Source organism: Cebus imitator, unplaced genomic scaffold, assembly GCF_001604975.1.
Source record: "Cebus imitator isolate Cc_AM_T3 unplaced genomic scaffold, Cebus_imitator-1.0 Scaffold44, whole genome shotgun sequence".
Classification (NCBI taxonomy): Eukaryota; Metazoa; Chordata; class Mammalia; order Primates; family Cebidae; genus Cebus; species Cebus imitator.
The window spans coordinates 3,032,007-3,059,601 of NW_016107359.1; the positions used below are offsets into that span (position 1 = coordinate 3,032,007).

A 27,595-nucleotide genomic window follows, 5' to 3' on the forward strand; every position below is an offset into this window, starting at 1 on the left:
AAAAAAAATCCTTCTGCATTTCCTCTTGAGAATTTTACATTAAAACAGATAAAGGCAGCCAGCCACCTCCGGGCTTTCAGGAGTTTGTAAAGCAGATCCTGGAGGTACAACTTTCCCTCTGGTGCTTTATCCTCCACCAAGATCCAAGACCAGGACTAATTTCACAAGCTCGAATGCTAAAAGCTCAACGTGTCTAAAAAAATCAGAAAAACTTCAAACCTTGCATTTCAAGGCCTGGATCCATTCACTCTTCAAGGAGAAGGGGGAGGAATAGAAGAACCAGACTCATTTTCAAACAAGAGAGAACATGAGAAGTCCACATTGGGAAGTTTTTTTAAAATGAATTTGTAAAAGAGAACAGCACTTACCTGCTTGTGCATTTCAATGTTCAAGCCATAGGACATCTCATAGTACTAAAAGTAAAAAGAACGGCTATTAACAGACAGAAATCTGCTCATTTTTCAAAATCAGTTTTTTCTCGGAAAAGTTTCGGCCAAGTCATACTTTCATGATACATTTGCTAAAGAAGTTTAAATCAAACCCCAGAGCCAGCTTACAGAGCGGTTTGAGAGCTGACAAGGGCGAGTATTCCTCTCATTTCAACAGAACACTATATATTGTGGTAGTGAGGGGGGCTGGGCTCTCCCTCCTGCAAGCACCGCATGTGCCCTATATCCTGTTTATACAAGGTTCAGGTTCAACAGGGAATCGTGTGTACACTGGGACCCTCTTGTGCTCTGAGAGTTATTTAGCACTGTGTCGAAGGCCTCTTATGTGGAAGGCAGTGCAGGGAGCCGGGCTTAAGTGCCTCCCATGCCCTCTCACAAAAGATGATTAAAACTTGCTGAAGCAGACACTGGGCAAAAAACGGGAGACAGTCTGCCTACTGCCCCAGAGTGGACAAGATACCCAGCTGGGGGATCCCTGAGGAAGGGAGCGGGGGCAGATGGCTGTAAAGGCCTCTCCACTCCTCACAGCACCCTAGGGAAGGAGGGCTTGTCCCACTCTGGCTAGATCCCAACCGCAAAGCAGGAAAGTTTCCAAACACTCCCAGGAGGTCACCAAGAGATTTTTTTACCAACCCTAATTTCACATGGGCTGGTCCAATCCTATCTTACCAGCCAAGATAAGGCAATGGCAATCAGCCCCTGAGAAACCTTCAAAACACAAATTAAAGGCACACAAAGACAGTGCAGGAGTCCCCAGCCTGGAATTGGGGTTTCTCTTTCTGCCTCTCCCCTCACCCACCCTCCTCCAAGTGGCCCCGGCAATGGAAGCTGGGGAAGGGAAGGGCAAGACCACATTATGCCCTCTCCCAGGGCCGCCGTGCGGCTGGGCGGTCGTGGGGACCTGGCGCTCAGCTCCCCAAATCCACGGCGCGTCCCCGGCCGGGGCTCGGCGCCCCCCACCCCCCAGGCCCGCAGCCGCGTCTCACCATCACATAATGGCGCTGCATCTCCGTCTTCTCGTTCGCCAGCTTGTCGTACTCCACTTTGAGGCTGCGAGGGCAGGAAGAGCCGGCTGAGGCCTGGCGCCTGCACAGTCTCCCGAGGCCCCGACCCCAGGGCCTCTGAGAACCACTTTTCCACTTCATCGACATCCCCCCCCGGGGGCGTCCCCATTATCCTGCAGCCTGGGGGCGCAGGGAGATTTGGGTCCCCGAGGTGGGGAGGGAGATGTGAAACAATTCGAAACTTCCAGCCAGAGGACTTATCCCGGCCGCAGGGGAGCAGGACCCTGACGCTGGCTCCCGACACCCAGAACCCGGAGCGAACCCGCCCGCGACCCAGACCCTCATTCGGGGACCCCACTGGCGGCGCTGGGAGCCGGGCGGCTGCGGGCAGTAAAGGGTTAAGGCGGCGCGCTCGGAAAGGGGAAACAAAAGGCGGAGGCCCCGGCTGCCCCGCCGCCCCGGGGTCGGGAGCCCCCTCCGTCCCCGCGGGGGATGGCAGGAGCCGCGCCGGAGCCGCCCCTCCCAGCCAGCCCCCGGGCGGCCCCCACCGGCCTTACCTGTGATACTGAGCTTGCAGGAACTGGAATTCGTCTTTGATCCTGTCACAAGACTCAGCCACCGTAAATTTAAATCCCGGCTGCCCAGGTTGATGGGGAGCCTGGAGCCCGCGAAGACAAGACAGGGGAGGGGGTGGGGGCATGAGACGGCGCTCAGAGCGGCCCCGGCCCCTCCCCGCCGGTGCCCAACCGGAGAGGCCACCCTCAGCCCAGAACCTTCCCAGCAAGTTTCTCAGCTCTCCGACGGGGCGGAAGGGGGGCGCCCCATCTCTCCCCGTAGGCAGCGGGGCTCCCATCCCTTTCACCAAGGGCCTCCCTCTCCCCAGTAATGCGGGGGTGGGAGGCACGCCGGTGAGTTGGGAGACTTAGGAGCGGGGCCGGAGACCGCGTGAACAGCTCCCCCTGGAACAGAGACAGCCCCCCTCGTCACTTGCGCGGAATTAACCTCCTCTCTCAACGGCGCCCCCAGTCCCCATCCCCTTTGTGTGAGCACACACACACAAACACACACACACACCATAGAGGTAGCAACAAGCAAAATGGAGGTGCCAGATAAACTGCCTCGTTTACCCTGCCATGATAGATGCTTAAATAAACCGAGTTGCAATTACTCACCGGATGTCTGCCCTGCGGATACATGGCAGGGAGGGGTCGTGATTCCGAGAGCGTGGAAGCGCCGAGAGCCCGGGCCGGGGAGGTGCGGGGGAGGGGGGAGCCAAGCCCCAGCGGGGGGCGGCTGGGAAACCGAGAGCTCGCCCCCGGCCCCCCCAGCTCGCTCTCCCAGCGAAATCCCAGAGTCGGGCGCCCGCCCCAAGTGGAGACAAAGAGCCGCGGAGCAGGCGGCAAAGTCGTCGGCGGGCGCCGGGGCCGGGCGGCGGGCGCGGGCTTTGTGCGCCTAGGGTTCGGCGGGCAGCGGCCGGCAGCCTTCCCCGGGCTGCGTGGAGCGCGTCAGTGCCCGGGGCTGCGCGGACATCGTCGGCTCCCCGGCAGGTCCGGAGCGGGGTCCCGAGGCTGGGGGCCCCTCCTGGGGCGAGCTCGGGCCCCCTCCGGGTCACTCAGCGCGTCGCGCCAGGAGGGGGGCGCGCCGGGACAGCCCCAAGCATCCGGGGCGCGTGGGTCCGATCCCAGAGGCGGCCGGGCCTGGGGCTCGCGGCAAGAAGAGGAAGGAGGCGGGCAACGAGGTGGCGGCTTGGGGCCGCAGGAGCGCAGGAGGGTGAGGGCGGGAGCCCGGCGCGGGCGCTTCGACGCCCCCCCTCGGAGAGCAGAGCCTGCTGTTCCGTCTGCTACTGCCGCCGCCGCCGCCGCCGCTGCAAGCCCTTCCCAGGGCCGGGGAGGAACTCCGGGCTCAGTAGATGCAAATCAAACGCCCTGGCATCCTAACTCCAGCGGGCACGGGAAGCTTCCGCAAAGGGTCCTCGCTGCTCCCAGCTCGAGCTCCGCGTCCCCAGTGAGGAGCGCTCGGCGACACCGTCGCTGCCGCCTCGGAGCGCACAGGCAGGAGAGCGCTGGAGGGGAGACAGCCCGAGACCGGGGAGCTCTGCGGCTTCCTTCCTTCCCCTCGGCCTGGCTCTCCTCTCCGCGCCCCGGCAAACCCCCAAAACACACACCCAACACACACACGCCAAAAAAAAAAAAGTGCCCCGGACCTACGGATACCACACACAGACAGGCGAGGGGGACGAGCACGAGGTCTGAACTGCCGCGAGAGCAGTTCCAAATAGGGACTGAAAAGTAACAAAATAATGTGGCAGCCTCGTCAGGCGCTGGCCAATGGGAGCGCGGGGCCCCCACGTGGGGCTGCGGGACTCGGCCTGCGACTGGGCGCCGCCGGGCGCGACGTCACAATGCCCTCTTGTGTCTAAAACTATGCATGAAAAGTAGCAATCAGGCCCTACCCGCTGGTGACTTTCGCATGGGAGTGAAAAACAGCGCTCCTCAGATCAGGAATTAACAGAAAGACATATAATAAATAGATATATATTATAGTCCTGGGCTGCTAGAGGTTTTTTACTCCTCTTTTTTTTCCCCACGATCTACTAGCAAATAATTATTCGGCGGGAGGAGGAAAGAGGGAAGACAGAGGAATAACAACAAAAGAAAAAGACAAGCTGTACAATCCTCAAAACCTGTGGCTGGTAATAATGTATCAGTTCATTCCGCAGCGAAGGCGAACGATTCCTCCCTCTAATCTCATTAGGTCTGCAAAGCGGCCCAATTAGATACAATAAAACAAACAGAATCACTTTGTCACTTTAATGTTTTCACTTCAAAAGATTTAGGACCGATAAAATGGTGGCTCCTAAAGTTGCCTCCGACCTTTAAAAATCTGCTCGGAACTGAGGATGTCCCCTCTTCGGCACCCCTTCCTCGGCCCGCCTCCCCGCCCCCCTTAGCCCCCAGCTCTCCTTTGTTCACTTGCCCTTCTTTTCAGAAAGCCAAATAAACAGTTCCTTTGATGTGCGGCGGGTGCCTGCGAGAAGTCTGACGGACTCTGGCTTGGCGGGGAGCGCGGATGGAAGGGCCCGGCAGCCCGTGGACAACAGGCTCAGCCACCGCTGGCCCCACTCGGGGCGCCTTCCCCGTGGGAACGGCTTCGCCCTCGCCGCGATCTCGGCGCGCGGGCTCCTCACTGCATCCGCGGGCTGAGGACTGGGGATGGGGTCGGGCCCCCTGCTCGGCCGAGGCCCCGGAACTCCGAGTTCCCACCGGCTTGCTCAGCCTGCTCCCGGCAGTGTCACGGCGCTGGCGGACGCCTGTGAGTGTCTCGGTCGCCAGCCTAGACCCTCCGGGGCACGCGGACGCTTCCGCCGCCAGCGCCTCGCCCACCCCTGTCCCGCGCCCCCGGGACTCCCTGCTTGGTCGCACAGGCCACTCCACTCCCCGGCCAGCTTGCCCGCAAACCGACGGCCTCGCCTTCCGGCGCTCGGGGTTACGGCGGGGCAGACGGGCCAGCAGGGAGCGGCCCTCGGAGCGCGCACCGCCCGCTGGGCGGCCCAGGCGGGACCCCCAGGGCCCTCCCCGGCCTGTCCGCAAGCCCGCACGCACCCCGGGGCCGGCGGCGGGCGCGCGCGAGCCGGCTGCGCGCCCCCGGATCTATATTTTCCCCTCATTAGGAGCCGGAGGTTCGCTTTTGCATCTTAATGAGGAGCGGAGAGCTAGCGGGCGCTCGGAGGCCGGAGCGCGGGGAGTTACACGTGAGCACCCGCCTCAGAACTGAACCTCCCCACGCCCGCTCCGGCCGCCAGTCCCGAACCGCGCTCCCCTCTTCATTTATTTATTCTCCTAAATAAAAACATAAATCGTGTTTCGGCGCGCACCGAAGGCTGGGGGGAGGGAGAAGCCTGGCTCGACAGATGCGAGCATCTGGCCGCAGCATTCATTAGACACAAAATGGCTCCTCTTCGGAGCTTCCTTTCCCCCTCCTCTTTCTCTGCCCTCCCCCTTACGTCACGGGTGGGCGCACCCGCTTCCTACCCGCCCCGCCCCTTTCTCGCTCCAGCCCCCACGTGGGGCACGCCGACCACGCCCCCGAGCAAGGTGCGCGCCACCAATCACGGATCGCCGAAGGGGCTCTTCGTTGCTGATTGGCGGAACTGCTGGGTGCTGTCAGTCCGCGGCCAGAGCTGTCAGTCAAAACCACGCGGGGTGGGGGAGCGCTGACAAATGCCGAGGCTTCTGAGCCTCCCGCTTGCAAATAGTGCTTGGAATGGCTGCTTAATTAGCTTTGAATGGCTTTTCCTTCCAGCTCAAACAATCTGTCACTACCATGTGGTATAAAGGAGCCATGCATAAAAAAGTAAGCAGAGGCTAAATATCAATTTGATTTTGTGTATCAAAGGAATATTTTATTTTTCTCCCTAGTAATGAAACGTATCAATTTAAATAAAAAAAGGTAAAAAAAAAAAAAAAAAAAAAAAAAAAAAAAAAAAGAAAAAGAAGGAAAGAAACAAAAAGGAAAAGGAAAGGGGGAAAAAAAGAAAGAAAAAGAAAACCCAAACTCCACGGTATTCCGACTCCTGCGCACGCCTGAAACAGGTCACTTCTACAGCCCACGTTCTGGAGGAAGCCTGAAGACTTCCCCCTCCCCCTTTAAACTTGCATTTAGGGTTTTGCTGTCGTCGTCCTCCAGAAGTCCACCCCTCTTGGAGGGGTGGGGGGGCTGTAAAAGGGGACGTGGGGGCGGGGAGGGGGGCGAACTTTAAATGGAGCTCTTTGAAGCTGCTACTCAAAGTAGACGGGGTTTTAAGACCCCGTAAATTGGGGGTCCTACAGCAGGTCTCGATTTGGGAGCCCAGAGGGGAGGGGGATGAGAGCGGCTGTGCGCCTCGCTCAGATTTATTAAACACAATGCCTTCAAGATACCAGAGACGCGGCGCCTCGCCGGGCCTCCCTCTCCGTCTCCCTCCGGACTGGCTCCGACGGCGCCCGCCCGCAGGCGGCCGAGAAGCCCCAGGGCACCTAGGTCGGGTCTTACGAGGACTGTGTACAGAAAGGCACAGCTGCTGTGTCTCTGGCTTGGGAGTCCCTCCTGCCCCGACGTCCGCGCCCCTGGTGACCACACGACCCAGCGCGCTCCCGCAGGGCAGACCCACGTGGAGTTCACCTGCGAAGCCCAGCGCCAGCGCCGAGCCTGGCACGCCGGAGAAGTTCGCGGCTGCGTGTCCCCGACGCGGTTTTGCAGAGCGCCGCCTCCTCCGCAGAGCCGGGCGGTGGAACCACGCCACGCAGTCAGGAAGAACAGCGCTTGAGCGCTCAGTAGGTACAAGGCAGGGCACTGCTCCCCAGGCAGCGCCCCCCTCTTCCTTACCTCACTCCCGAAGGAAGCAGTTTGGCCGGGGACTGCATTTTATAGAGCGAAAAAGAGAGGCTGAGAAAGCTGTCATTTGCCCCGAGCTGGGCAGAGTGGTCAGGATTCGAATCCAGGGCAGCCGGTTTAATGGCCAACCTCAGCGACCCCTTTGCTGAAGCAAGCTGAATACGTACGAGCTTTTGTTGAAGAAAAGACATTCATTCATTCATTCATTCATTCATTCCCAGCCCTTTCTGAGAGTCTGGCTTTAGAAGAACAGGCCCAGCTCTCCTGCCTGTAGCTCCCACTCACTCCTCACCCAGCGTCACTCACCGGCTGCCTGAACCCTGAGCAGGAAGGGGGCAGGGAGGTAAGGAACCAGGCCAACATCCCTTTAAGCTTACCACCGCTATCCGCCCCCCCCCGTCACATGCCACCCCACAAATTAGGAAAAACAAGGAGAAAAATACATGTCTTTTATGCTGGAGAAAGAGAAAAGAAAATAAAAAACATGTATACAACACCCCGTCCAAAGGCTTGACAATTATTTTAAAGAAGGAGGGGAGTCGACAGAAAGAGTTCAAACGTCTCTGTCTCCAGTTCTAATTGGAAACGTTTCAACTGTTTATGTTACAAGAAGTGTCAGGGTCATTTGCTACCGGAGAGCTGACTTTTCATTGGCTGCTTAATTGAGTACCTCGGAGTCCACCCCACGTGGGAGAGGAATTCCTGGCACATTAAAAAAAAAAAAAAAAAAAAAAAAAAGTCACCCGGTGAGACAGAAAGCCCGGCCTGGATTTCCAGAGCAGAGGCTCCCCAGCCCCCAGCCCCTCATTTGGGGTGCAAAGTGGCTGATGAGAAACTGTCTGCCAGTCCGAAGAGCCACTTCTCTGGTTTTTTAGAAATATTCGTCAAGCACTTTTTAGCTGAGCTAATGTATGTTTTGCCCCCTTTCTTAGGAATTAAAGGGTATGTATGGCTCAGGCCAGCCACCAGGCTGTGGTCACCTATTTGAGGAACTGATCACAGTGCCTTGGGTGGGGTTGCAAACCTCTCCCTGTCATTCCTTTCTCTAGTGCCTCACTGGCTTTGATTTTTGGAAGCCTCCTGCTGGAACTGCTCAGTGAGGACAGAAATCTCCCTCACCATGCCCCGATCCCTTGGTTGATTCTATAAGCTTCCTCCAATTCTTGAGGTTTATCTTCATGACTAGGATTATTCTGCCCCCCACTCCACCGCTCCACTCACCCGGCATCCCAGACCTTCCTCTACGAGCAAGCACCTGGACATAGAGCAAAAGGAAGGGAAATTTTTACTTATTTAACAAACTCTTACATAGTGCTCAAGCTGTGCACAGTGCTATTCTAAGCACTTGACAAACATGAAGACATTTAATACTCACACAAGAAATGAAGTTGGTGCCATGGGTATCACCCCCGTTTTGTAGACTGGGCAATTGATACACAGTGGTACAATGATGTGTCCAAGGTCACGTTGATGACTGATGGACTGAACCCAGGCAACTGGGTATCAGTATCCCTCCTCTTAGCTACTACACCCTGATGTGTCTACAAGCTTGGCTTTCCTGAGAATGCAGGCCAGAGCCACAAGAGGTCACAGGAACCTGGAGGGCCCAGAGGGTCCCAGAGGGAGCCCCCATAAAGCTTATCCTGCAGCCACCTCATCTCAGGCAAGGAGACTGAGGCCAGTGGAGGTAGAAGACTTCCCAGGGTCTCCCAACTCGTCTTCCCATTCTCTGACTGGTTCAAGCTATGTGACCTTGGGGGACTTATTTAATCTTGCTAAGCCTCCATTTCCTCATCTGGAAAGTGGAGATAACAATCCAGTACCTGAGAGGATTGTCCTGAGGATCGATGGAGGTAATGCATGTGGTGTACTTAGTGCAGAACCTGGCACATTAAGTGATCGATAACAGTTAGCTGTGGTGGCCATGACGATAATGTACAACTATCTGGGTGATTCAACTCCTCCAACATTTTCTGCGTGTCTGGACAGGCTAGGAAAGATTTCTATCCCGGTCCTGTGGGGAGCAAGCCAGGCATCAGCCCCAACCTTATTCTGCATAGGCACAGCCAAGCCCAGGTGGGAACACCCAGCTCCTCTCCTCTGGTCTCTCAGGAAGGCCTTCCTGAGGTCACTGGGCCTTCCTCTCCCTCTCTTGAAATCCCATTCTTTATCATGGTCCTCAAATGACCTTGAGCATCCTTGCAGCCCAAGGACCCCTGGGGTGTGCAAGAGAGGGGAAGGAAGCAACGGGGAGGGGCAATTCCACAGTAAACCCTGGGGACAGCGGGAGTGGATGGAGGCAGAGAGAGAGCTCTGCCTGCCACCACAGTGGAATTCATAGCATTTCTGAGAAGACAAGCCACAGACAGTAAGTCTATAAAGTATGAAGTAGGGGAGAACAGGCGTCAGAAGGGTGATTCTGGAAGGGCTTCCTGGAAGGGTGGAGCTGGAGCTCAGCCCAAAATGATGGACAGAAGTTGCGGTGGGCAGAGGGGGCAGGATCAGCAAATACTTCTAACAAAACCCTTCCCTTCCCCCTCACCCCCACCTGGGTGGTTTCTGCTTCCTTAGGTCTTTTCTTAGTTTTGCCACCTGACAGGCTGTTTTTGCTCCCGGGGGAAGGGAAATTCTAAGAGCTTGCTTCTCTAAGACACTGCCGCCATCCTGACTCCCAATTCAGGCTCCCAGGAGGATGCCTCTGAAGGTTACACAGGCAGGAGTGAGGGAGCCACTCATCGGGACAGTGTGGCAGCACCAAGCTGGGCTTCAGGAGGCCTGAAGATCTGTACAATCTGGGGCGAGCCCCCAAACTTCCTGAGGTCCCCATTTCTACCTCTGTAAAATGAGAATGATGTCACCTAATTTCTTACCTGGCAAGAGTTTACAGAAAGCTTTCCTCCAAAATCTAGGGAAGGCCCTTGCCTTTGAAAACATACACAAGGCCAGACTGCCCCCAGTTCCAGGCCGTATTCCAGGCGGTATCTAGGCCCGCAGAGCTAAATCGAGCCTGTGCAGGGAAATAGTATTTGGTAGAAGTGTTTGGCAGGGTGGGGGTTGGGGAGAGCCGGGACAATCAGGGAGGCCGTCTATAGAGGGTAGCCCTCGCTGTGGCTCGGTGGGGCGGAAGAAAGAGAGTTCCAGATAGGAGCAAAGGTGCCCAGACAGGACACTCCAGAGACCACTCCCTGGGGAATAGTTTGGTTTGCTCTGTGGCCCAACTAGCAGAGGAGGCCCCTGCCTCTCTCCAGAAAGCTTTAGAGGCCAGACTAGCAGGCGATGATTTACAATGAGGCCCTCATGTCCACCTGAGACTTTGTGGGGGGCAGGGGCGGGTGTGCAGAGTAGGCATGGAATGTGTTTGTTCACCTGTCTTTAGCAGAAGCATAAGACTGGAAACCTTCTCCCCACACCCGCTCCAAAGTCGAGCTCAACTGCATCCGGCTGTTCCCAAGGTGCGCTTTGCTGACCTCTATTGACTAATGGCACAGGGTTTCCATGCCTCATGCCGGAACCGGGTAAATATTTATCGAAGTGATTGGGCGTTCTAATTAAGAGATTTGTGCCGTCTCTTCCTTTCCTTTTTAAGGATTCAAAGCCGAGGCTTAGGAGATTAAGAAATATTTTGCTGGTATTAATGCATTCAACTTCGCAAGGGTGGAGGCCCATGCTGTAAGAATTATCCAGGCCATTGGAGGGGAGTTCTGGGGTCAGTCTGGATCATTTAGGCAGAACTTGCGCCAGGCAGCACACCTGGTCTTTGATGGAGATTTTGAGTTGGGGCAGGGATGGGGAGGGAATGAGAGATGAGAGGGTGTTTGCCTGCCAGATTTGATTTTCACTCCCAGATCTGTTATCGGCTTTGTATCTTTTTAATAAATAAATTTATAAATGTGAGCTTGTCACATACATCAAGCAATAGTGAGAGTCTGATTGTTTATCAAGTGTGTTCTCTTACACCAGTGGCTCTTCACTGAGGGCGGTTTAAAGACATTTTCAGTTTTTACAACTCAGGGTAGCAGTGCCTTTGGGTACAGAACAGAGATGCCTCTACATATCCTGCAATGCACAGAACACCCTCCTCACAAAGAATTATCCAGCCCCAAATGCCGATAGTGCTGAAGTTGAGAGACCCTGACATATACTATCTCATGTAATCTTAACAAATAGGGCCATTGTCTATGTCCTTATTTTGCAGATGAGTAAACTGAGATGCAGGAAGGAAAATGTCACACGTGCAGGAAGGGAAGAAGCTAATTGGTGAGCCCAGACCCCTCTGTCTCTAAACCGTACCGTCTGTCCTCTCCTCTCAGTGCCTTCTCTACTAGACAGTGATTCAAATCCCCCAGCTCTAGGTTCCCTGCCTTGTGCAGTATTTGAGCCATTTTAACGATTGCGCTACAAGTTAGCAATTATGTAGTCATTCAGATGAAGTCTCTTTATGGAGCGCTAACTCTAGAGAAGTCCTGGGATCCTCTGGCAGCTCCTCCAAGTGGGAACAACAGTCCTGGGCCATTAGGTGCCTGTGTAACATTGGAAAATAGTCACAAAAGTTGCTCTTGGCACATCCCTGAAAGCCATCAGGGTGGAAGGCTAAATGGAATTAGGTTGCTTGGAGTTTGGTAGGGAAGAGTGATCAAATAATGGGGTATTCTTTGCCTTTTGGGGGAGTGCCCTCCCTGAAGTTGAGGTTCTGCAGGAGGGAGATAGGAGCAACCAGAGAGGAGTGGGTTGGAGCAAAGTTGGGGGGAATACACAAGAGACTGATGGGGACTCTGGAGGTCCAGGCTGCAGGTGGACCCTGGAGTTCTGGAAATAGAGAGATAGGGACAAGAAAAGGGGTAAGGGGGCTTCACTTGTAAGAAACGCACATCGATGACTATAGATTTTGATGCTGGAGTGGAATTGAAAAACAAAAAAGACTCATTTTTGAGGGCCTGGAGGTCAACTTATTATTTGACCACTAACCTACCACAAAAAATGTGTAGGATGAGGCAAGGTACAAACAAACCAACACCATCTTACTGTGGTCTTGTGTTTTCTGCTTAAAGTATTATCATGTCTGTGGATTCTTAGTTAAGACACAATGTGTAGAGCAAGGCAGGGGACCGCCATGCAGATGAAGAAGCTGAGGGCCAGGGAAGGCTGGGCAGTTTGTCCACCACCACACGAGTTGATGGGGCGGAGTTCTGACCGGAGTGAGGTCTTCTGCATTGGAATTGATTCTTTCCATAAACCAGTCAAGCTTTCACATTGTGCCCTAAGGAGGTCCTGGGATCCTCAGAAGTTGATGGGGGTGAAGACGAGGAAGTGAAGAGAGTGGCTGCAGGGTTTGCTTCCCCGCTTCAATCAGAACAGCTTCAGTTTTCACCTGTTTTACAGTTTAGGTGTCTCGGTGATGCCTCATTCCGAGGACCTTTTGTTTCCTTTAGCTCTTATTTTGCATCTCATTTGCTTCTGTGAAATGGAAAAGGGATACACTGAGAGGCCCCATTCATACCCCCATAGCTCTTGGTAGGGAAAGTAGACTCAAATTCAAGCCTTGCTGTGTGGAAGGGCTGAGCAGCTCCGAAGGGAAAGGCTACAGATTATTCTGGGGGCAGCCAGCCCCTCCTGCCATCCTTCTACAGAGAAGGAAAGGAAGACCCAGGGAGATGGAGTAACCTAGCCAAGTCATACAGCTCATGCATGGTGGGCCTGGGGTTTCATGTAAGCCCTGTCCAGCTGCAGAGGCTGTGCCCGTCTGGACAGGCACAGGGGAAAGCTTCATGACATTGAACTTGGCAATGAGGTGTTGGCAGTGACGCCAAAAAGAGGAAAAGGGGGCCAGATGTGGTGGTGCACACCTGAAATCCCAACACTTTGGGAGGCTGAGGTGGAAGGATTGCTTGGGTCCAGGAGTTCGAGACCAGCCTGGGGATCATGGAGAAACCCCATCTCCACTCAAAATACAAAAATCAGCCAGATGTGGTGGTGCACACCTGAAATCCCAACACTTTGGGAGGCTGAGGTGGAAGGATTGCTTGGGTCCAGGAGTTCGAGACCAGCCTGGGGATCATGGAGAAACACCATCTCCACACACACACACACACGCACACACACACACACACACACACACACACACACACACACACAATTAGAGGCTGTGCCCGTCACCACTGCACTACTCTACCCAATATTCTCCTGCTTCACTAACCCACCATTCCTTCATGCCTGGTCCCAGTGAAATAATGTTCTGCTTTCTGCTAAGTAGGGGCCTGGCCCTTCCTAATATACCACCTAATTAATTATCTTGGCCTCCTGGCTCTCGTCTTCCATTTGAACCTCCTCACTGGATACGTTCTACACGGCAGAGGCTGACAGTTGAGCTTTATGCTTCAAGGCTCTTTCACTGCAAGGGTTCTGAAGAAAACATGGCTCCCCCGTTAGATGCACCCAAGCAAGATGGGAAGGCAGCAGTAAGACAGAGACCATCTCTGGCTACTTGTTCTTTCTGGCTGGTGATGTGTTTGCAGAGATGGTGAGTTTTTCTGCATCTGTGTTCCAGCATCTAGTCACTACCTTCATAAATGTCAAGCATAAGTTGTGTGTGTGAAGGGCGCAACTCTCTGAGCTCTGAATTTTGATGACAGCAGACCTTCCTGAAGTCAGAAGTTCTCAAGGCGACCATCTATTTCGCCATCCTCCAGACTATACCAGAAGAGGCAGCCCTTTGACACTATAAAACTCCTAGATGAAAACACAGGGGAAAGCTTCATGACATTGGACTTGGCAATGAGGTGTTGGCAGTGACGCCAAAATCACAGGCAACAAAAGCAAAAATAGACAAGTGTGACTAGAACTTAAAAACTTGTGTGCATGAAAAGAATAGATTAAAAAAGAGGAAAAGGGGGCCAGATGTGGTGGTGCACACCTGAAATCCCAACACTTTGGGAGGCTGAGGTGGAAGGATTGCTTGGGTCCAGGAGTTCGAGACCAGCCTGGGGATCATGGAGAAACCCCATCTCCACACACACACACACACACACACACACACACACACACACAATTAGCTGGGCATGGTGGTGCACAGCTTAGGAGGCTGAGGTGAGAGAATCACCTGATCCCCAGAGGTTGAGGCAGCAGTGAGCTGTGACCTCGCCATTGCACTTCACCCCAGGCAACTGGAGGGAGACCCTATCTCAGAAAAAAAAAAAAAGAGGAAAAATGCAACCTACAGAATGGGAGAAGTATTTGCAAATCATATATCTATAAGGAAGATATATGATATCTTCCTTATAGATATATGATTTGATATCATATATCTAGATATTCATACATGAATATCTAGAATGTATTAAGAACTCCTACAACTCAATAACAAAAAAACCAAATAACTCAATTAAAAAAACGGGCAAAGGACTTGAAAGACATTTTTCCAAAGAAGATCTACAAATGGCCAAGAAACATATGAAAAGATGAATCAACGTTACTAATTATTAGAAGAATGCAAATCAAAACCACAATGCTATATCACCTTACCCCCATTGGGATGGCTATTTAAAAAAATAATTGATGGGTGTGGAGAGATTAGACCACCCTTGGTGCATTGTTGGTGAGAATATAAAATGGTACAGCCACTATGGAAAACAGTATGGAGGTTCCTCAAAAAATTATAAATAGAATTACCATCTGACCCAGCAATTCCACTCCTAAGTATATATACGAAAGAATTGAAAATAGAATCTCAAAGATTCTATATTTGCATACCCATATTCATGGCAGCATTAGTCACAATAGCCAAGAGGTGGAAGCAACCTAAATGTCCATTGGCAGATAAGTGAATAAAGAAAATGTATTAGCTGGGCATGGTGGCACACACCTATAATCCCAGCTGCTCAAGAGGCTGAGGCAGGAGAACCACTTGAACCTGGGAGGCGGAAGTTGCAGTGAGCCAAGATTGCACCACTGCACTCCAGCCTGGGTGACAGAGTGAGACTCCCATCTCAAAAAAAAGTAAAGTAAAAAGTAAAAAAGAAAATGTGATGTGATGTGCTTGTGTGTGTGTGTCTGTGTGTGTGTATACACACGCAATGAAACATTATTCAGCCTTAAAACGGAAGAAAATTCTGTCACATACTATAGCATGTATGAACCTTGAGAACATGATGCTAGGTGAAATAAGCCAGTCACAAAAAGACAAATACTGTATCATTTTACTTATTTGAGGAATCTAAAGTAATCAAACTCATAGAAACAGAAAGCATCATGGTGGTTGCCAGGAGCTGTGGGGAGAAAGGTCTGGGGAGTTATTATTCAATTAGTACACAGTTTAGGTTTTGCAAGATGAAAAGTTCTAGAAATCTGTTGCACAACAATGGGAATATAGTTACTGTTGAATTCCAAACTTGAAAATGGTTAAGATAATACATTTTATGTTATGTGTTTTTTTTACTAGGATTAAAAATATAAATAAAAGGAGGCGGCGCTTCTGGCAGGTGAGTTCTGTGCAGTTCTAGTGACAGTTCCTGCAGGCCACACCCCCAGGCCTCTCCTCCAGCTTAAGATACTAATTCCCTCTATTACATGTCTGTTTCAAGTAGCTGGAGTGATTCTTGTTCCCAGCACATGGACTCTGACTGATACACTCCTGCTTCTTCCAGCTCACCTCCCTACTGTCCCAATCTCTGCCCGACTGGTGCCTTTTCACGTCATTTATGTTTCCTCGATGTTTATCTGTTTCATTAGAATAGTGATATCGACTGTAATGATGACACAAGGCCATTAAGCATGTACACAAATAGGTGAATCTGTGCAACCTAGGCACAGCGTGCTGCTCAGAGCTTAAGTGCTATTCGCAGATACACGAACTGGGATCCTGACTTCCCAGCTTTTTTGCTTTAGGACCTTAGGCAAGAACCTTGTTTTTGCTAAGCCTCAGTTTCCTCATCTGTAAAACTGGGATCATGCTGGTGCCTCGCTCACAGGGTTATTGTGAGAATGAAGCAGGATAACACGGTTGGCAGCAAGCCTTCAGTGACTGTGACTGATTCTGAATGAATGAGGACACGTCAACCGCTTGGTCTCAATGTGTTCAGACTCCTCAGCCTCTTTATCTAAATCCAGGCTCGGACACTTTTCTACCTATAGCCAGATTCTCTGCTCCTAGAATTTAAATATGTCTCACATTAATGGGAGACATAGAAAGATGGGAAGCTGGGGAGCCAGAGATCTCAATGTTGGAAGTCAGTGTTAATTAGAGATCCCTGTAGTCCTCAAAAAAGGAGAATCCATAGGTGGGTGGGTTTTCAGTAGACCTGAATGTGTGTGTAGGGGGAGAGAGGTAGGGAGCCGCTCCTCCAAAGCCAGCAAGGGCCAAACGTGGAGGCAGCCCCTGCCCACCTGCCTACCGCCTTTCTCTCTATGGAGGCCCAACCCAGAGAGACTGGGAGCCAGAACCAGGCTGCCCTCCACAGTTGGCATGCCAGGATCCTTTTAGCCAATGATGAGAAGGCCCTCTCCAGCCTAATTAACTGCAGACTTGTATCTTCTAACTCAGACAGAAATGAGGCCAGACACAGACTGAGCAAGAACAAAGCCCCCACGACTGTGTCTATGGGGCTGGGCCTCGGAGGGAATCTTCAGAAGACCTCCATTATGCTGTTGTTTGGGATCTGCAGAACTGAGGTATGGAGAGGATCCACATGTGGGGCCATCAACCCATGGGGGAATTGTGAACATGGACCCCTTCCCAGATGATACTCCAGCATACCTGATTTTGGAAAGGGTTCCCCAAGAGGGGCTGAGGGAGATCAGAAGAGCAGACAGCTTGGCTCTAGATGGCTGATGGGTTGAAGGCCAGGCTAAGTGTCCTGGCCTTTATTCAGGGGATACTAAAATTACTGACTTGTAGGTGTCAGCTTTGTGCTAAGCTATTTACACGATTGTCTCATCAAACTATGTAACAGCAGGGTCGTGATTGCTTTCCTCTCCCAATACTCCCTGCAGCCCCACTGAAGCCCCATACCCCAGCTGCAGGGAGTATTGGGAGAGGAAAGCGCTGAGCTGAGACCCCTTCAGCAGAAGACAGGCAGCTGCCTCCCCAGGAAAGCCAGCCTCAAATGACGATAGGATGTGAGAGTCCCTGGAGGCCCCCTACCCCAGCCTCACTCTGAGGCAGCCCTGAAAGGCCAATCCAGCTCCAGACCTCCCCATGGGGTCGCGGGGGACCCTTTTCATGACTTCATCAACCCTGTCTACTTTTCCCTATGCCCCATCCTGCTTCCAGGTGAGACGCTGGCAATGAAGCACTCTTCAGTGCACACCCCCCCAATGGAAATATTCTCCACTTTATGGTTGCCAGATTTAACAAATAAAAATACAGGACACCCGGTTACATTTGAATTTCCTTTAAACAACGAAATTTTTTATTTTTAAGTATAACTATGTCCCAAATATTGCATGGGACATACTTATACTAAAAAAAAAATCACTCGTTGTTTATCTGAAATTCAAATTGCACTGGGTGTCCTATATTTTAATTGGCAACTCTGCTCCATCTCAGGCTGTGCTTTGGGGAACCTGACCTACAACAAGCCCCACTGAGTGGGCACTATCATTGCCATCATTTTAGAAACAGAACTCTGAGCCTCAAATTCTGGTCCTTTGAGTGACCCTGGTTATTAAGGGAGAAGTGGAGCAACAGCAGTGGATTTGGGAGCTGGGTCAGCTGGACTGGGATGGGGGTGCAGAAACTCCTCAACTGTTTTCACAGCCCACCTTGAACTGGGTCTACAGCTCTGGAGGAAAGGGCTCCAGGACGGGTTTTCCAGCCAGCCTTTCCCCAGGCAGGGCTGAACAACCCCCTGGAAGAACATTTTAATCAGCCGCCTTGTCTCTGCCTCTCTTGGCCTTTGCTTTCATTGTCAGAGTCTCTGTCAATAGCTGGAAATCCAGGCAGCAGCACAAGCAGACATTTCACTCCTTCCCAAGCAGAAATCTCACAAAGGGCAGGGCTCCCCTCTTTACAAGGAAAACAAACAGGTCTTCAGGCTCCCAGGGGCTGGGGGTGGGCTGGGGCACAGGGAGGCTTAGGGGAAGGGGAGTGGGCAGCCAGCTGGCTTAGCCTGGCCCAGGCTCTCACCCTCTCTAGCTTCCCACTTCCATCTGCCTTTCCCCCACACAGTTCCAGACTGCTGGGGGGAGCCTGGGCGGGCTCCCCTGTCCTCTGGAGAGTGCAGCTGGCTGAAGCCTCAGTATTGCTCAGCCAGCCCTAGCAATCCCACTCCATCCCTGCCTAGGAACCAGTGTGACCTCTAAGCAAATTGGGTTCTGCCACTCCCCTGCTCCCTGTGGACACAGACAGTGCACGTTCATACCTCAGGCCTTTGCCCATGCTGCCCCCTCTACCTGGAATGTCCTTTCTTCTCTACTGGAGCCCACCCATTCTTCAAGACCCATTTTTCTTCTGTGAAACCTTTGCTGTCTGTCTCCCACTTAGTCAGAAGGAGTCCCCTCTCTCTCTGGGCTAACGTGGTGTCTTTACGTGTGTCTGACGCCCTCACCCCAGGCTGTCCTGCTCCATGTTTCGCTGGGCACGTGTGGTCTCTCCCCCAGGCTTCGTGCAGCATTTTCCAGTTCGTGAAGTGGTTTCACGTCTCTGCTCCCTTAGAGCTCTCTTGGATAGACACCGTTGTCCTTGTTTTCAGGATGATGCAATAGAGACCTGAACGGTTTCCTGATGTACTTACCCATCATCAGGTACCTAATAACGGCAGAGCAGGACTCGAATGCATAGATCTTTGAGTCGAAGGCAGCTCTGTTTCCAGGAGAAGCTGGCGTTCTCACCTTATATGCAGATACCACCTAGCTCAATGGCTAGACACACATTACTTCAATTGTGCTAAGAGGAACCCTTCCCCTGCTCTCCCCACCAACCCTCCTGAGGCCCCGGCTCCTGGCTGAGCATGAGGATGCTGGGGCATGAGTTCGACTTCTGGCCCTGCCTGCTTCCTCTTTAACTGGAATGCTGGGGCCGCGTGACTGGGAGATCAGCTTCTGGGGAGTGCAATAGGAAGCTACCATCATTGTGCCGTTGATGGTAAGGCCAAAAGGAACTGGGATTGGGGCCCATGCACTCCGGAGAGGGAGAGTTGGACCAGGTGCCCTCTACCTCTGGGTGGCCTCAGCATCAGCAGCCTACCTGACAAAGAAACAGGCCTGGGGATCTCCCATTTCCCATGGGCCACTTACAGGGTAGCCCCAAGTACAGACCGTAGGTAAGGGCTTCCACCCTAGACCTTTAAAGTGGACACCAGTCTCACCAGGGAAGCATGATGACTCTCTTGTCCAAACAGATCCCAAATCCCACCTCTTGTCACCCTCTCTGCTGCCACCAGCAAGTCCCAGCCACTGTTTTGCCTCTGCTGGCAGACTCTGCAGCCCCTAACAGGCCTCTGTTTCCACCTTCCACCCCCCTGTGTAGTCTGCTATCAAGAGAGGAGTCAGGAGGATCATGTCAGTCCTCTGCTCCATACCCTGCCCTGGCTTCCCATTTCCAGCCAAGAAAAGCCCATGTCCTTCAGTGGCCTGGTGGGCCACTGACAGCTCATGGAGACGATCTGTCCCCGTGGTCCTCCACCCCCTCCGCCTCCATTGACTCCCTCCTGTGTGCCAGCTCCAGCCCGGCCTCTGGCTTCACACTGGTTGATCCTTCTGCCTGCAAAGTTTTCCCCAGAAGCTCGCTTGGCTTTTTCTCTCCCTCTTCCTTCACATCCTGCTAAGAACCTCCTCTTTTTAATACAGCCTACCATACTGGAGTCAGTCCCATTCCACCCCCACCACTCCTGACCCTACTCCTTGCAGTACTTTTGGTTTCTTCGGCAGTCCTTTCACCTTTTTTGTGTTTAAGATGGAGTCTCACTGTGTCGAGAGGCTGGAGTACAGTGGTGCGATCTCGGCTCACTGCAACCTCCACCTCCCGGGTTCAAGTGATTTTCCTGCCTCAGCCTCCTGAGTAGCTGGGACTACAGGTGTGAGCCACCACACCCAGCTATTTTCTTTTTTTTTTTTTTTTTGTACTTTTAGTAGAGACAAGTTTTCACCACGTTGGCCAAGATGGTATGGATCTCTTGACCTTGTGATCCGCTGGCCTCAGCCTCTCAAAGTGCTGGGATTACAGGCATGAGCCACTGCGCCCGGCCCCCTATCACCTTTTAACAAACCATGAAGCTCGCTTATGTTGATTGCTCACTGTCTGTCTCCTGCCCTGGAATGCTATCTCCAAGAGGCAGCAGGGACTCCGTCTGTCTTGTTCATGACTATAGCCCTAAAACAGTGCCTTTGCCTGTGGTATGCACTCAGTAAACATTTGTGGGTGGAACTGAATCTATGAATGTGGGTCAGGGGTCCCCCACCCCTGGGCTGTGGATCAGTACCTGGCCATGGCCTTTTAGGAATAGGGCCGCACAAGCAGGAGGTGAGCAAGCATTACTGGCTGATTTCCACCTTCTGTCAGAGCAGTGAGCCAGCAGGTGCAAACCCTATTGTGAACTGCATATTCGAGGGACCCAGGTTGTGCGCTCCTTATGAGAATCTAACTAATGCTTGATGATCCCAGGTGGAACAATTTCATCCCTAAACCATTCCCAGTCTGTCTGGTGCCAGAAATCTTGGAGACAGGTGATGTAGATAACAGTCCCTACATCATTGAACTATATGCTAATTAAATCAATCCATCAAGAACATGAATGTTCTCGTGATCAATATGTGAAAATGAACATGACCCTCATCCCCAGTGAAAGGGGTTAAGGGTATTCCTACCCTCTTCCTTTCTGCTGCTGGGGCCTGGGCCCCATTCTGGTAGTGAGACCTCAGCTCACAGAGACCTGGCCTTCTCCCCTTCTAATCTCCTGCTTTCCCTGGAGAGTGGTAGGTGGGGTGGGGAGGGATTCCTAGAACAGCCTGTGTTTGTGTCATAGAGGAGCATGATGGCCCCATGTGGGAAAGGGCCTGGCCTGAGGTCTGATGCCCAGCCTAGGCTCCTCTCACCATCCCTCTGGCAACTACATATTTGGAATCTCAAAGCAAGGGTCCGTATCTAGCAAAGGACGCATTAAAAAAAAATCTGTTTGTGAAATGTTTTAATATAGAAAGCCTTACATAGGCATTTTTCATTTTTATTTGGTTGTGTTTACATTAAATTACTTTCGATGCAAGGAATAAAATAATATGAAATTTAAAATGTCCTGGAAAATCTGAGGTATATGATTGTCCATATTTTTCATTTCAATAGATATTTATGGAGGACCCATTATATGTAAGTCTTGGAGATGGAGAAGGACAAGACACATTCTCTGCTTCCAAGAGTTCTTTGGCTGGGGTCAGGAGAGGATGGGCCGTATTGTGTAGGAGAAGATGCGGCTGACGTAGCACTTGTGCTCTTTGGTATTCATCCAAATGAATTAAACACATCCACAGAAAGACCTGCACGGGGATGTTTACCGCAGCTTTATAATTGCCCAAACTTGAAAACAACCAAGACACCCTTCAATGGGTAAATGAATGAACCAACTGTGATACATCCAGACATGGGAATATTATTCAGGGATGAAACAAGGATATGAGCTATTAAGTCTCGAAATTACATGGAGAGACTTTAAGTGCATATTACTAACTGAAAGAAGCCAGTCTGAAAAGGCTGTGTGATTCCAACTAGATGGCTTTCAGGGAAAGGCAAAACTACGGAGACAGGAAAAAGAGCAGAGGCTATCAAGGGTTAAGGGGAAGGGAGGGATGAGTAGGTGGACCATCGGAGACTTTCAGGACAGTGCAACTACTTTGTGTGATACTTTATACATTTGTCAAAATCCAAAGAACGTACAACACCAAGAGTGAACTCTAATGTAAACTGAGGACTTCACCTAATCATGTATCACTATTGGCTCATCAATGATAGCAAATGTACTATACTAATGCAAGAATGTTAATAATAAGGGAAACTGGGGGTGAGGTGAAAGGGTGTTGGGGAATTCTACTTTCTGCTTGATTTTCCTGTAAACCTAAACCTGCTTAAAAAAAAAAAAAAAAAGTAGCTGGGTGCAGTGGCTCACAACTGTAATCCCAGCACTTTAGGAGGCTGAGGTGGGTGGATCACAAGGTCAGGAGTTTGAGACCAGCCTGGTCAATGTGGTGAAACCCCATCTCTACTAAAAATACAAAAATTAGCTGGGCATGGTGGTGTGCACCTGTAATCCCAGCTACTCGGGAGGCTGAGGCAGGAGAAGTGCTTAAACCTGGGAGGCAGAGGTTGCAGTGAGCCAAGATCGCACCATTGCACTCCAGCCTGGGCGACAGAGCAAGATTCCATCTTAAAAAAAAAAAAAAAAAAAAAAAAAAAAGTCTGTTTAAAAAAAAAAGAGCATCATGAAGTGTAATCATGGAGAATGCATAGGTGTTGTGGGAGCAATCTGGGGTGGGAGTGGGGAGGGCTTGGGAGTGTGGGAATCAGTAACCAAGTCAAACTCTTGTATGTAAAGTTGGATGGTTTCAATCTCACCTCTGCCACTTATCTACCGTGTAGCCTTAGCCAAGTTACTTAACACCTCTTAAACCTCAGCTTAGTCCTCTGTCAATTAATGATGACTGCCACCAAATTATTATGAGATTTAAATAAAACTCAAAGTACTTGGCACTGCCAGTGAGGAGAGTCAGCACTTGGTGAAAGACAGCTCCTCTTCATGCCACGGGAGGTGAGGAGGCTGGCTCAGGTGGAGTGCAGGAGGAGAAAGCGTGCTAGCCCGAGAAGCAATGTGATCAGAGCCCTGGAGGTTCAAGGAAGAGCAGATGCAGGGGGTTGGGTTCAGCCGAGAAGAGCATGCGGAGGGAGGGGTCGTGGCTGCCGAAGCAAAAGAGATAGGTAGGGTGCTGGTGGCCTGGTTTGCCATGCCAGGGAGTTGCTCTTTCCTCTTGAGGATTGATGGAAGGCAGGATGACTGGTACTGGGGAGAGCCATGATTGGCTTGTTAGAATGTTCCCTCCAGTGGGCACAGAAAATGGTGGGAGAGAGTGGGGGAGCAGGGGGGAAGCAGGACAGGAGTGACAGCAGCAATCCAGCCCAGGAGCAATTTTTCTGGGGCCAAAGTAGTGGGAAGAATTCAACCGTGGGCCTGGGAACTCAGGATATGACTTGGGAAAGCAGCTTAGCTGAAGTCACCCACTGGCTGGCTGTGTGACTGTAGGTAAGTCATTTAACCTCTTAGAGTCTCAACTAGTTCTTCTTTGAGAATGTGTATCTTCAGGCCGGGCGCGGTTTCTCATGCCTGTAATCCCAGCACTTTGGGAGGCCAAGGCGGGCAGATCACAAGTTCAAGAGATCGAGACCACCCTGGCCAACATGATGAAACCCTGTCTCTACTAAAAATACAAAAATTAACCGGGTGTGGTGGTGCATGGCTGTAATCCCTGCCACTCGAGAGGCTGAATCAGGAGAATCACTAGAACCAAGGAGGCAGAGGTTGCAGTGAGCCGAGATCAGGCCACTGCACTCCAGCCTGACGACAGAGCGAGACTCCATCTCAAAAAAAAAAAAAAAAGCTATCTTCTAGGGAGATCCTGAAGTTGAAATAATAAGAATCAAAGAAGTTCTGGGGGCAGGAGAGACACGAACTGTATACTTAAGTCTCCGACTGTGGGAGGTGGAAGATGAAACGACAGGGTCTAAAACTGCAGCTTTCAGAGCCAGGACTGTGAGGCTGACAGTGCTGGGTTCGAATACTGGCCCCACTGCTCACTAGTGTGAAATCTTGGTCTCACCGCGTAGTTTCTCTGAGCCTCCTTTTCAGCATCTGCAAAATGAAGATGATAATACCTACCACACAAGGTTCGGTGGTGGGGTCACGTGACACAGTTGCCGAGGGCCCAGAACACAGTGAGGTTCCAAAGATGAGAACGGTCATTGCTGTCGTCATTGTTACCATCATCCTTGGAGGAATATAATCAAGTACATTTTTTTTTATTTTATTGTGATCTGTCTTATCAACATGATGTATATACCACGAGTGTTTTAATAATAAAAAACTTGATTTATCGAAAGAATAAGAAGACAAGCCACAGAGTGAGAGAAAATCTTTGCAAAAGACATATCTGATAATGGACTGTTGACCAAAATAGACAAGAAACTCTGAAAACGTAGCAATTGGAAAACAAACGACCTGATTTCAAAGTGGGCAAAATATCTGAACAGAAACCTCACCAAAGAAAGTATATAGATGGCAAATAACATGAAACGGTACTCAACATCATATGTGATTAGAGGATTCCAAATTAAAACAATGATGAGACGCCGCTCCACATCCATTAGAAGGGCCAAAATCCAAAACACTGATACCACCAAATCCTGGTGAGGATGCAGAGTATGTGTGCACTCTCGTGCGCTGGTTGTGGGAATGCAAAATAGGACGGCCGCTTTGGAAGACAGTTTCAAACAAAACCAAAAGTACCCTTATCATAGGATTCAGCAGTCTCACTCCTTGGTATTTACTCAAAGGAGTTGAAAACGTATGTCCACACAACAACCTGCACATGGGTGTTTAGGGCAGTGTTTTTCATAATTGCTAAAATTTGGAAGTAACCAAGATGTCCTTTAGTAAGTGAATGAATAAACTGTGTTATATCCAGACCATGGAACATCATTCGGTGATGAAGAGAAATGAGAAGCCAGGTGCAGTGGCTCACACCTGTAATCCTAGCACTCTGGGAGGCCAAGGCAGGAAGATCACTTGAGGCCAGGAGTTCAAGACCAGCCTGGGAAACATAGTGAGACCCCCCATCTCTACAAAAAAAGAAAAAAAAAAAAAAGAAATGAGACATCAAGCCATGAGAAGCCATGGAAGAATCATAACGCATTTTGTTAAGTGGAAGAAGCCAATCTAAAAAGGCTACAGAGTAGGATTCCAGGGATGTGATATTTTGGAAAAGGGAAAACTATGGAGACAGTAAAAAGACCACTGGCTGCCAGAAATTAGGGGAGAAAGAGGGGTGAATAGATGAAGCACAGAGGATTTATTTAATTTCAGAGACAGGTTTTGCTCTGTTGCACAGGCTGGAGTGCAGTGGTGCAATCATAGCTCATGGTAACCTTAAATTCCTGGGCTCAAGTGATCCTCCTGCCTCAGCCTCTGAAATAGCTGGGGCAACAGGTGTGCACCACCGCACCTGGCTTTTTTTTTTGAAACAGAGTCTCCTTCTGTCACCCAGGCTGGAGTGCAATGGCATGATCTCAGCTCACTGCAACCTCTCCTTCCTGGGTTCAAGCGATTCTTCTGCCTCAGCCTCTTGAATAGCTGGAATTACAGGCAACCGCCACCACGCCCAGCTAATTTTGTATTTTTAGTAGAGATGGGGTTTCACCATGTTGGTCAGGCTAGTGTCGAACTCCTGACCTCGTGATCCGCCTGCCTCGGCCTTCCAAAGTGCTGGGATTACAGGTGTGATTACAGGTGTCTGGTCACCTGGCTAATTTTTAAAAACTTTTTGTAGAGATGAGGTCTTGCTATGCTGCCCAGGCTGAGCACAGAGGATTTTTAGGGCAGCAAAACCACTCTGATGCTGTGATGGTGGGTGCATGTCATTATACATTTACCAAAACCCATGGAATGTGCAACAGCAGCAGTGAGCCCTAATGTAAACCATGTACTTTGGGTGACAATGACACATCAATGTAGGCTCATCAATTGTAACAAATAAGCTCTCTGGTGAGGGGTGTCGTTAATGAGGAGGTTGTATAGATGTGGGGGCAAGGCGTGAATATATGTATTGTCCATTCCATTTTTCTGTGAACCTAAAACTGCTCTGAACAATAAAGTCTATTAAAAAATATTTTCTAAATTAGCTCAGAGTTGACACACAGAAAGAAACATATCCAGGAGATGAAGCACAGATGAAGCTCATGGATTCAGAATCTTGCAGAGGGGAAGATCTTAGAGATCCTGTTTTCTCAGTCTCCAAACTGTGACCCTCACTTTTTTTTTTTTTTTTTTTTTTTTTTTTTTGAGATGAAGTCTCGCTGTTGCCCAGGCTGGAGTGCAGTGGCATGATCTTGGCTCACTGCAACCTCCGCCTCCCGGGTTCCAGTGATTCTTCTTCCTCAGCCTCCTGAGTAGCTGGGATTATAGCTGTGCACCACCATACCTGGCGAATTTTTGTATTTTTAGTAGAAACGGGGTTTCATCATGTTGGCTAGGATGGTCTCAATTTCTTGAACTCGTGATCTGCCCCCCTCAGCCTCCCAAAGTGCTGGGATTATAGGCACAAGCCACCGCTCCCAGCCTTTGACCCTCACTTTTATAGAGGATTTCCTCACTAAACTGGCCCGATTGGAGTTTTTCACTGGGGCATCGCTTTCTTAGAATCTCAGTGGGTCCAAAGTAAAGACCTTAAAGATCGTTGCCTAGCCCTTATGTGGTTCTGTTGAGAATTGGGGTGTAGGGGACAGTGCCCCATAGTCTCCCCTCTGTGAGCAGTACAGCTGGATTGAGCCTCTGAACTCCCTACGCAGAGTGCTCTCTCCTGTCGCCTTCCCCGTTGCTGGAAACCCCTTCCCCACCCCCCAAAGTGGGCTGTGAGGGTTGGACCCGGGAGGACCAGGATGGCCAAGGTGTGCAGTGCCTGGCCCAGGTGGAGGAGTAGTGAAGGATAATAAAATTCTCCTGAACTCCAGGCCCAGGCCCAACAATCATCCTGCACTCTCCAACCCTCCCCCTTCCAGGCCGATCCTCCCAGGTCCCAACCTTTCATTGCCCTTGGCTTTGCTCCAGCCTTCTCTAAGGAGAGAATGAGGAGGGGCCTCATGGTCTAAGAACGCTCAGGGTCAGGCCTCGCAGCAGGCACAGACTGGGTCTGGACTTTTCCATTCCAAGCCCCACTCCCCCGCCCCTAGCCATGCAGTTGACCTCCTCTGGCAGGAAGGGATGGTGGACAAACAGCTTGCATGTGGTCTGCCATTTAGAGGGAGGTGGAGGCGCTCCCGGGGCCCCATCCCTGGTTGCACAGCGCCTGCTGCCCTGTCATCAGATGAACAGCCAGCAACTGCTCCTGAGAGGACCTCATTGATTAAGTCTCTCCTTGTTATTAACAGCAGGAACTCTGGGCCAGGGTGTAGCCTTGCAGAGCTCTGAGGGAAACAGGGTGACGAAAGAGAGACCTGTGGTCACAATCAATACATATCCCTTGCTGGCTAAAGCCCACACTCCCTCCAAGGCCCAGAGGGCGACCTCAGCAGCGTCCGCTGAGGTGGCTGCGCTGGGCTCCAGAGCTGTACCGCCCCCCCCCAGGCCTGCGGACCCACTAGCAACCAGTGGTGGTCTGGAGCCACCTCCCTCTGACTTTCGATTGTCCACATTCAGTGATATCATGCCACTATGAGTGTTTACACATACAACGGCAAATGCTACCAGTCTGCTGGCCCCTCCACTATCCACCATGGAGCCAATTATTAGAAATTTACGAGCAGGTGGGGGCCGGGCATGGTGGCTGAGGGTGGCCTGTAACCCCTGCACTTTGGGAGGCTGAGATGGGTGGATCACGAGGTCAGGAGTTTGAGACCATCCTGGCCAACATGGTGAAACACTGTCTCTATTAAAAATACAAAAAATTAGCCAGGCATGGTGGCATGTGCCTGTAGTCCCAGCTACGCAGGAGGCTGAGGCAGGAGAATTGCTTGAACCTGGCAGGCGGAGGTTGCAGTGAGCTGGGATCACGCCACTGCACTCTAGCCTTGGTGACAGAGTGAGACTC

General features: G+C 51.3%; 1 protein-coding gene across 11 annotated transcripts in view; it reads right to left on the reverse strand.

The window, feature by feature from the left end:
• Positions 1-3,736, reverse strand: part of TLE3 (TLE family member 3, transcriptional corepressor) — a 49,633-nt gene extending 45,897 nt beyond the window's left edge. For 6 of the 11 annotated variants that reach the window (XM_017526805.2, XM_017526797.2, XM_037737871.1 and 3 more), the window contains exons 1-4: positions 2,626-2,735; positions 2,011-2,111; positions 1,436-1,499; positions 369-413 (exon numbers count right to left, since the gene is read on the reverse strand). In XM_017526805.2, the coding sequence (XP_017382294.1) occupies positions 369-413; positions 1,436-1,499; positions 2,011-2,111; positions 2,626-2,649 (234 nt within the window). In that variant the 5' untranslated portion in view covers positions 2,650-2,735. The other 5 variants (XM_017526800.2, XM_017526798.2, XM_017526799.2 and 2 more) reach the window with 2 other exon arrangements.
• Positions 3,737-27,595: the final 23,859 nt, after the last annotated feature.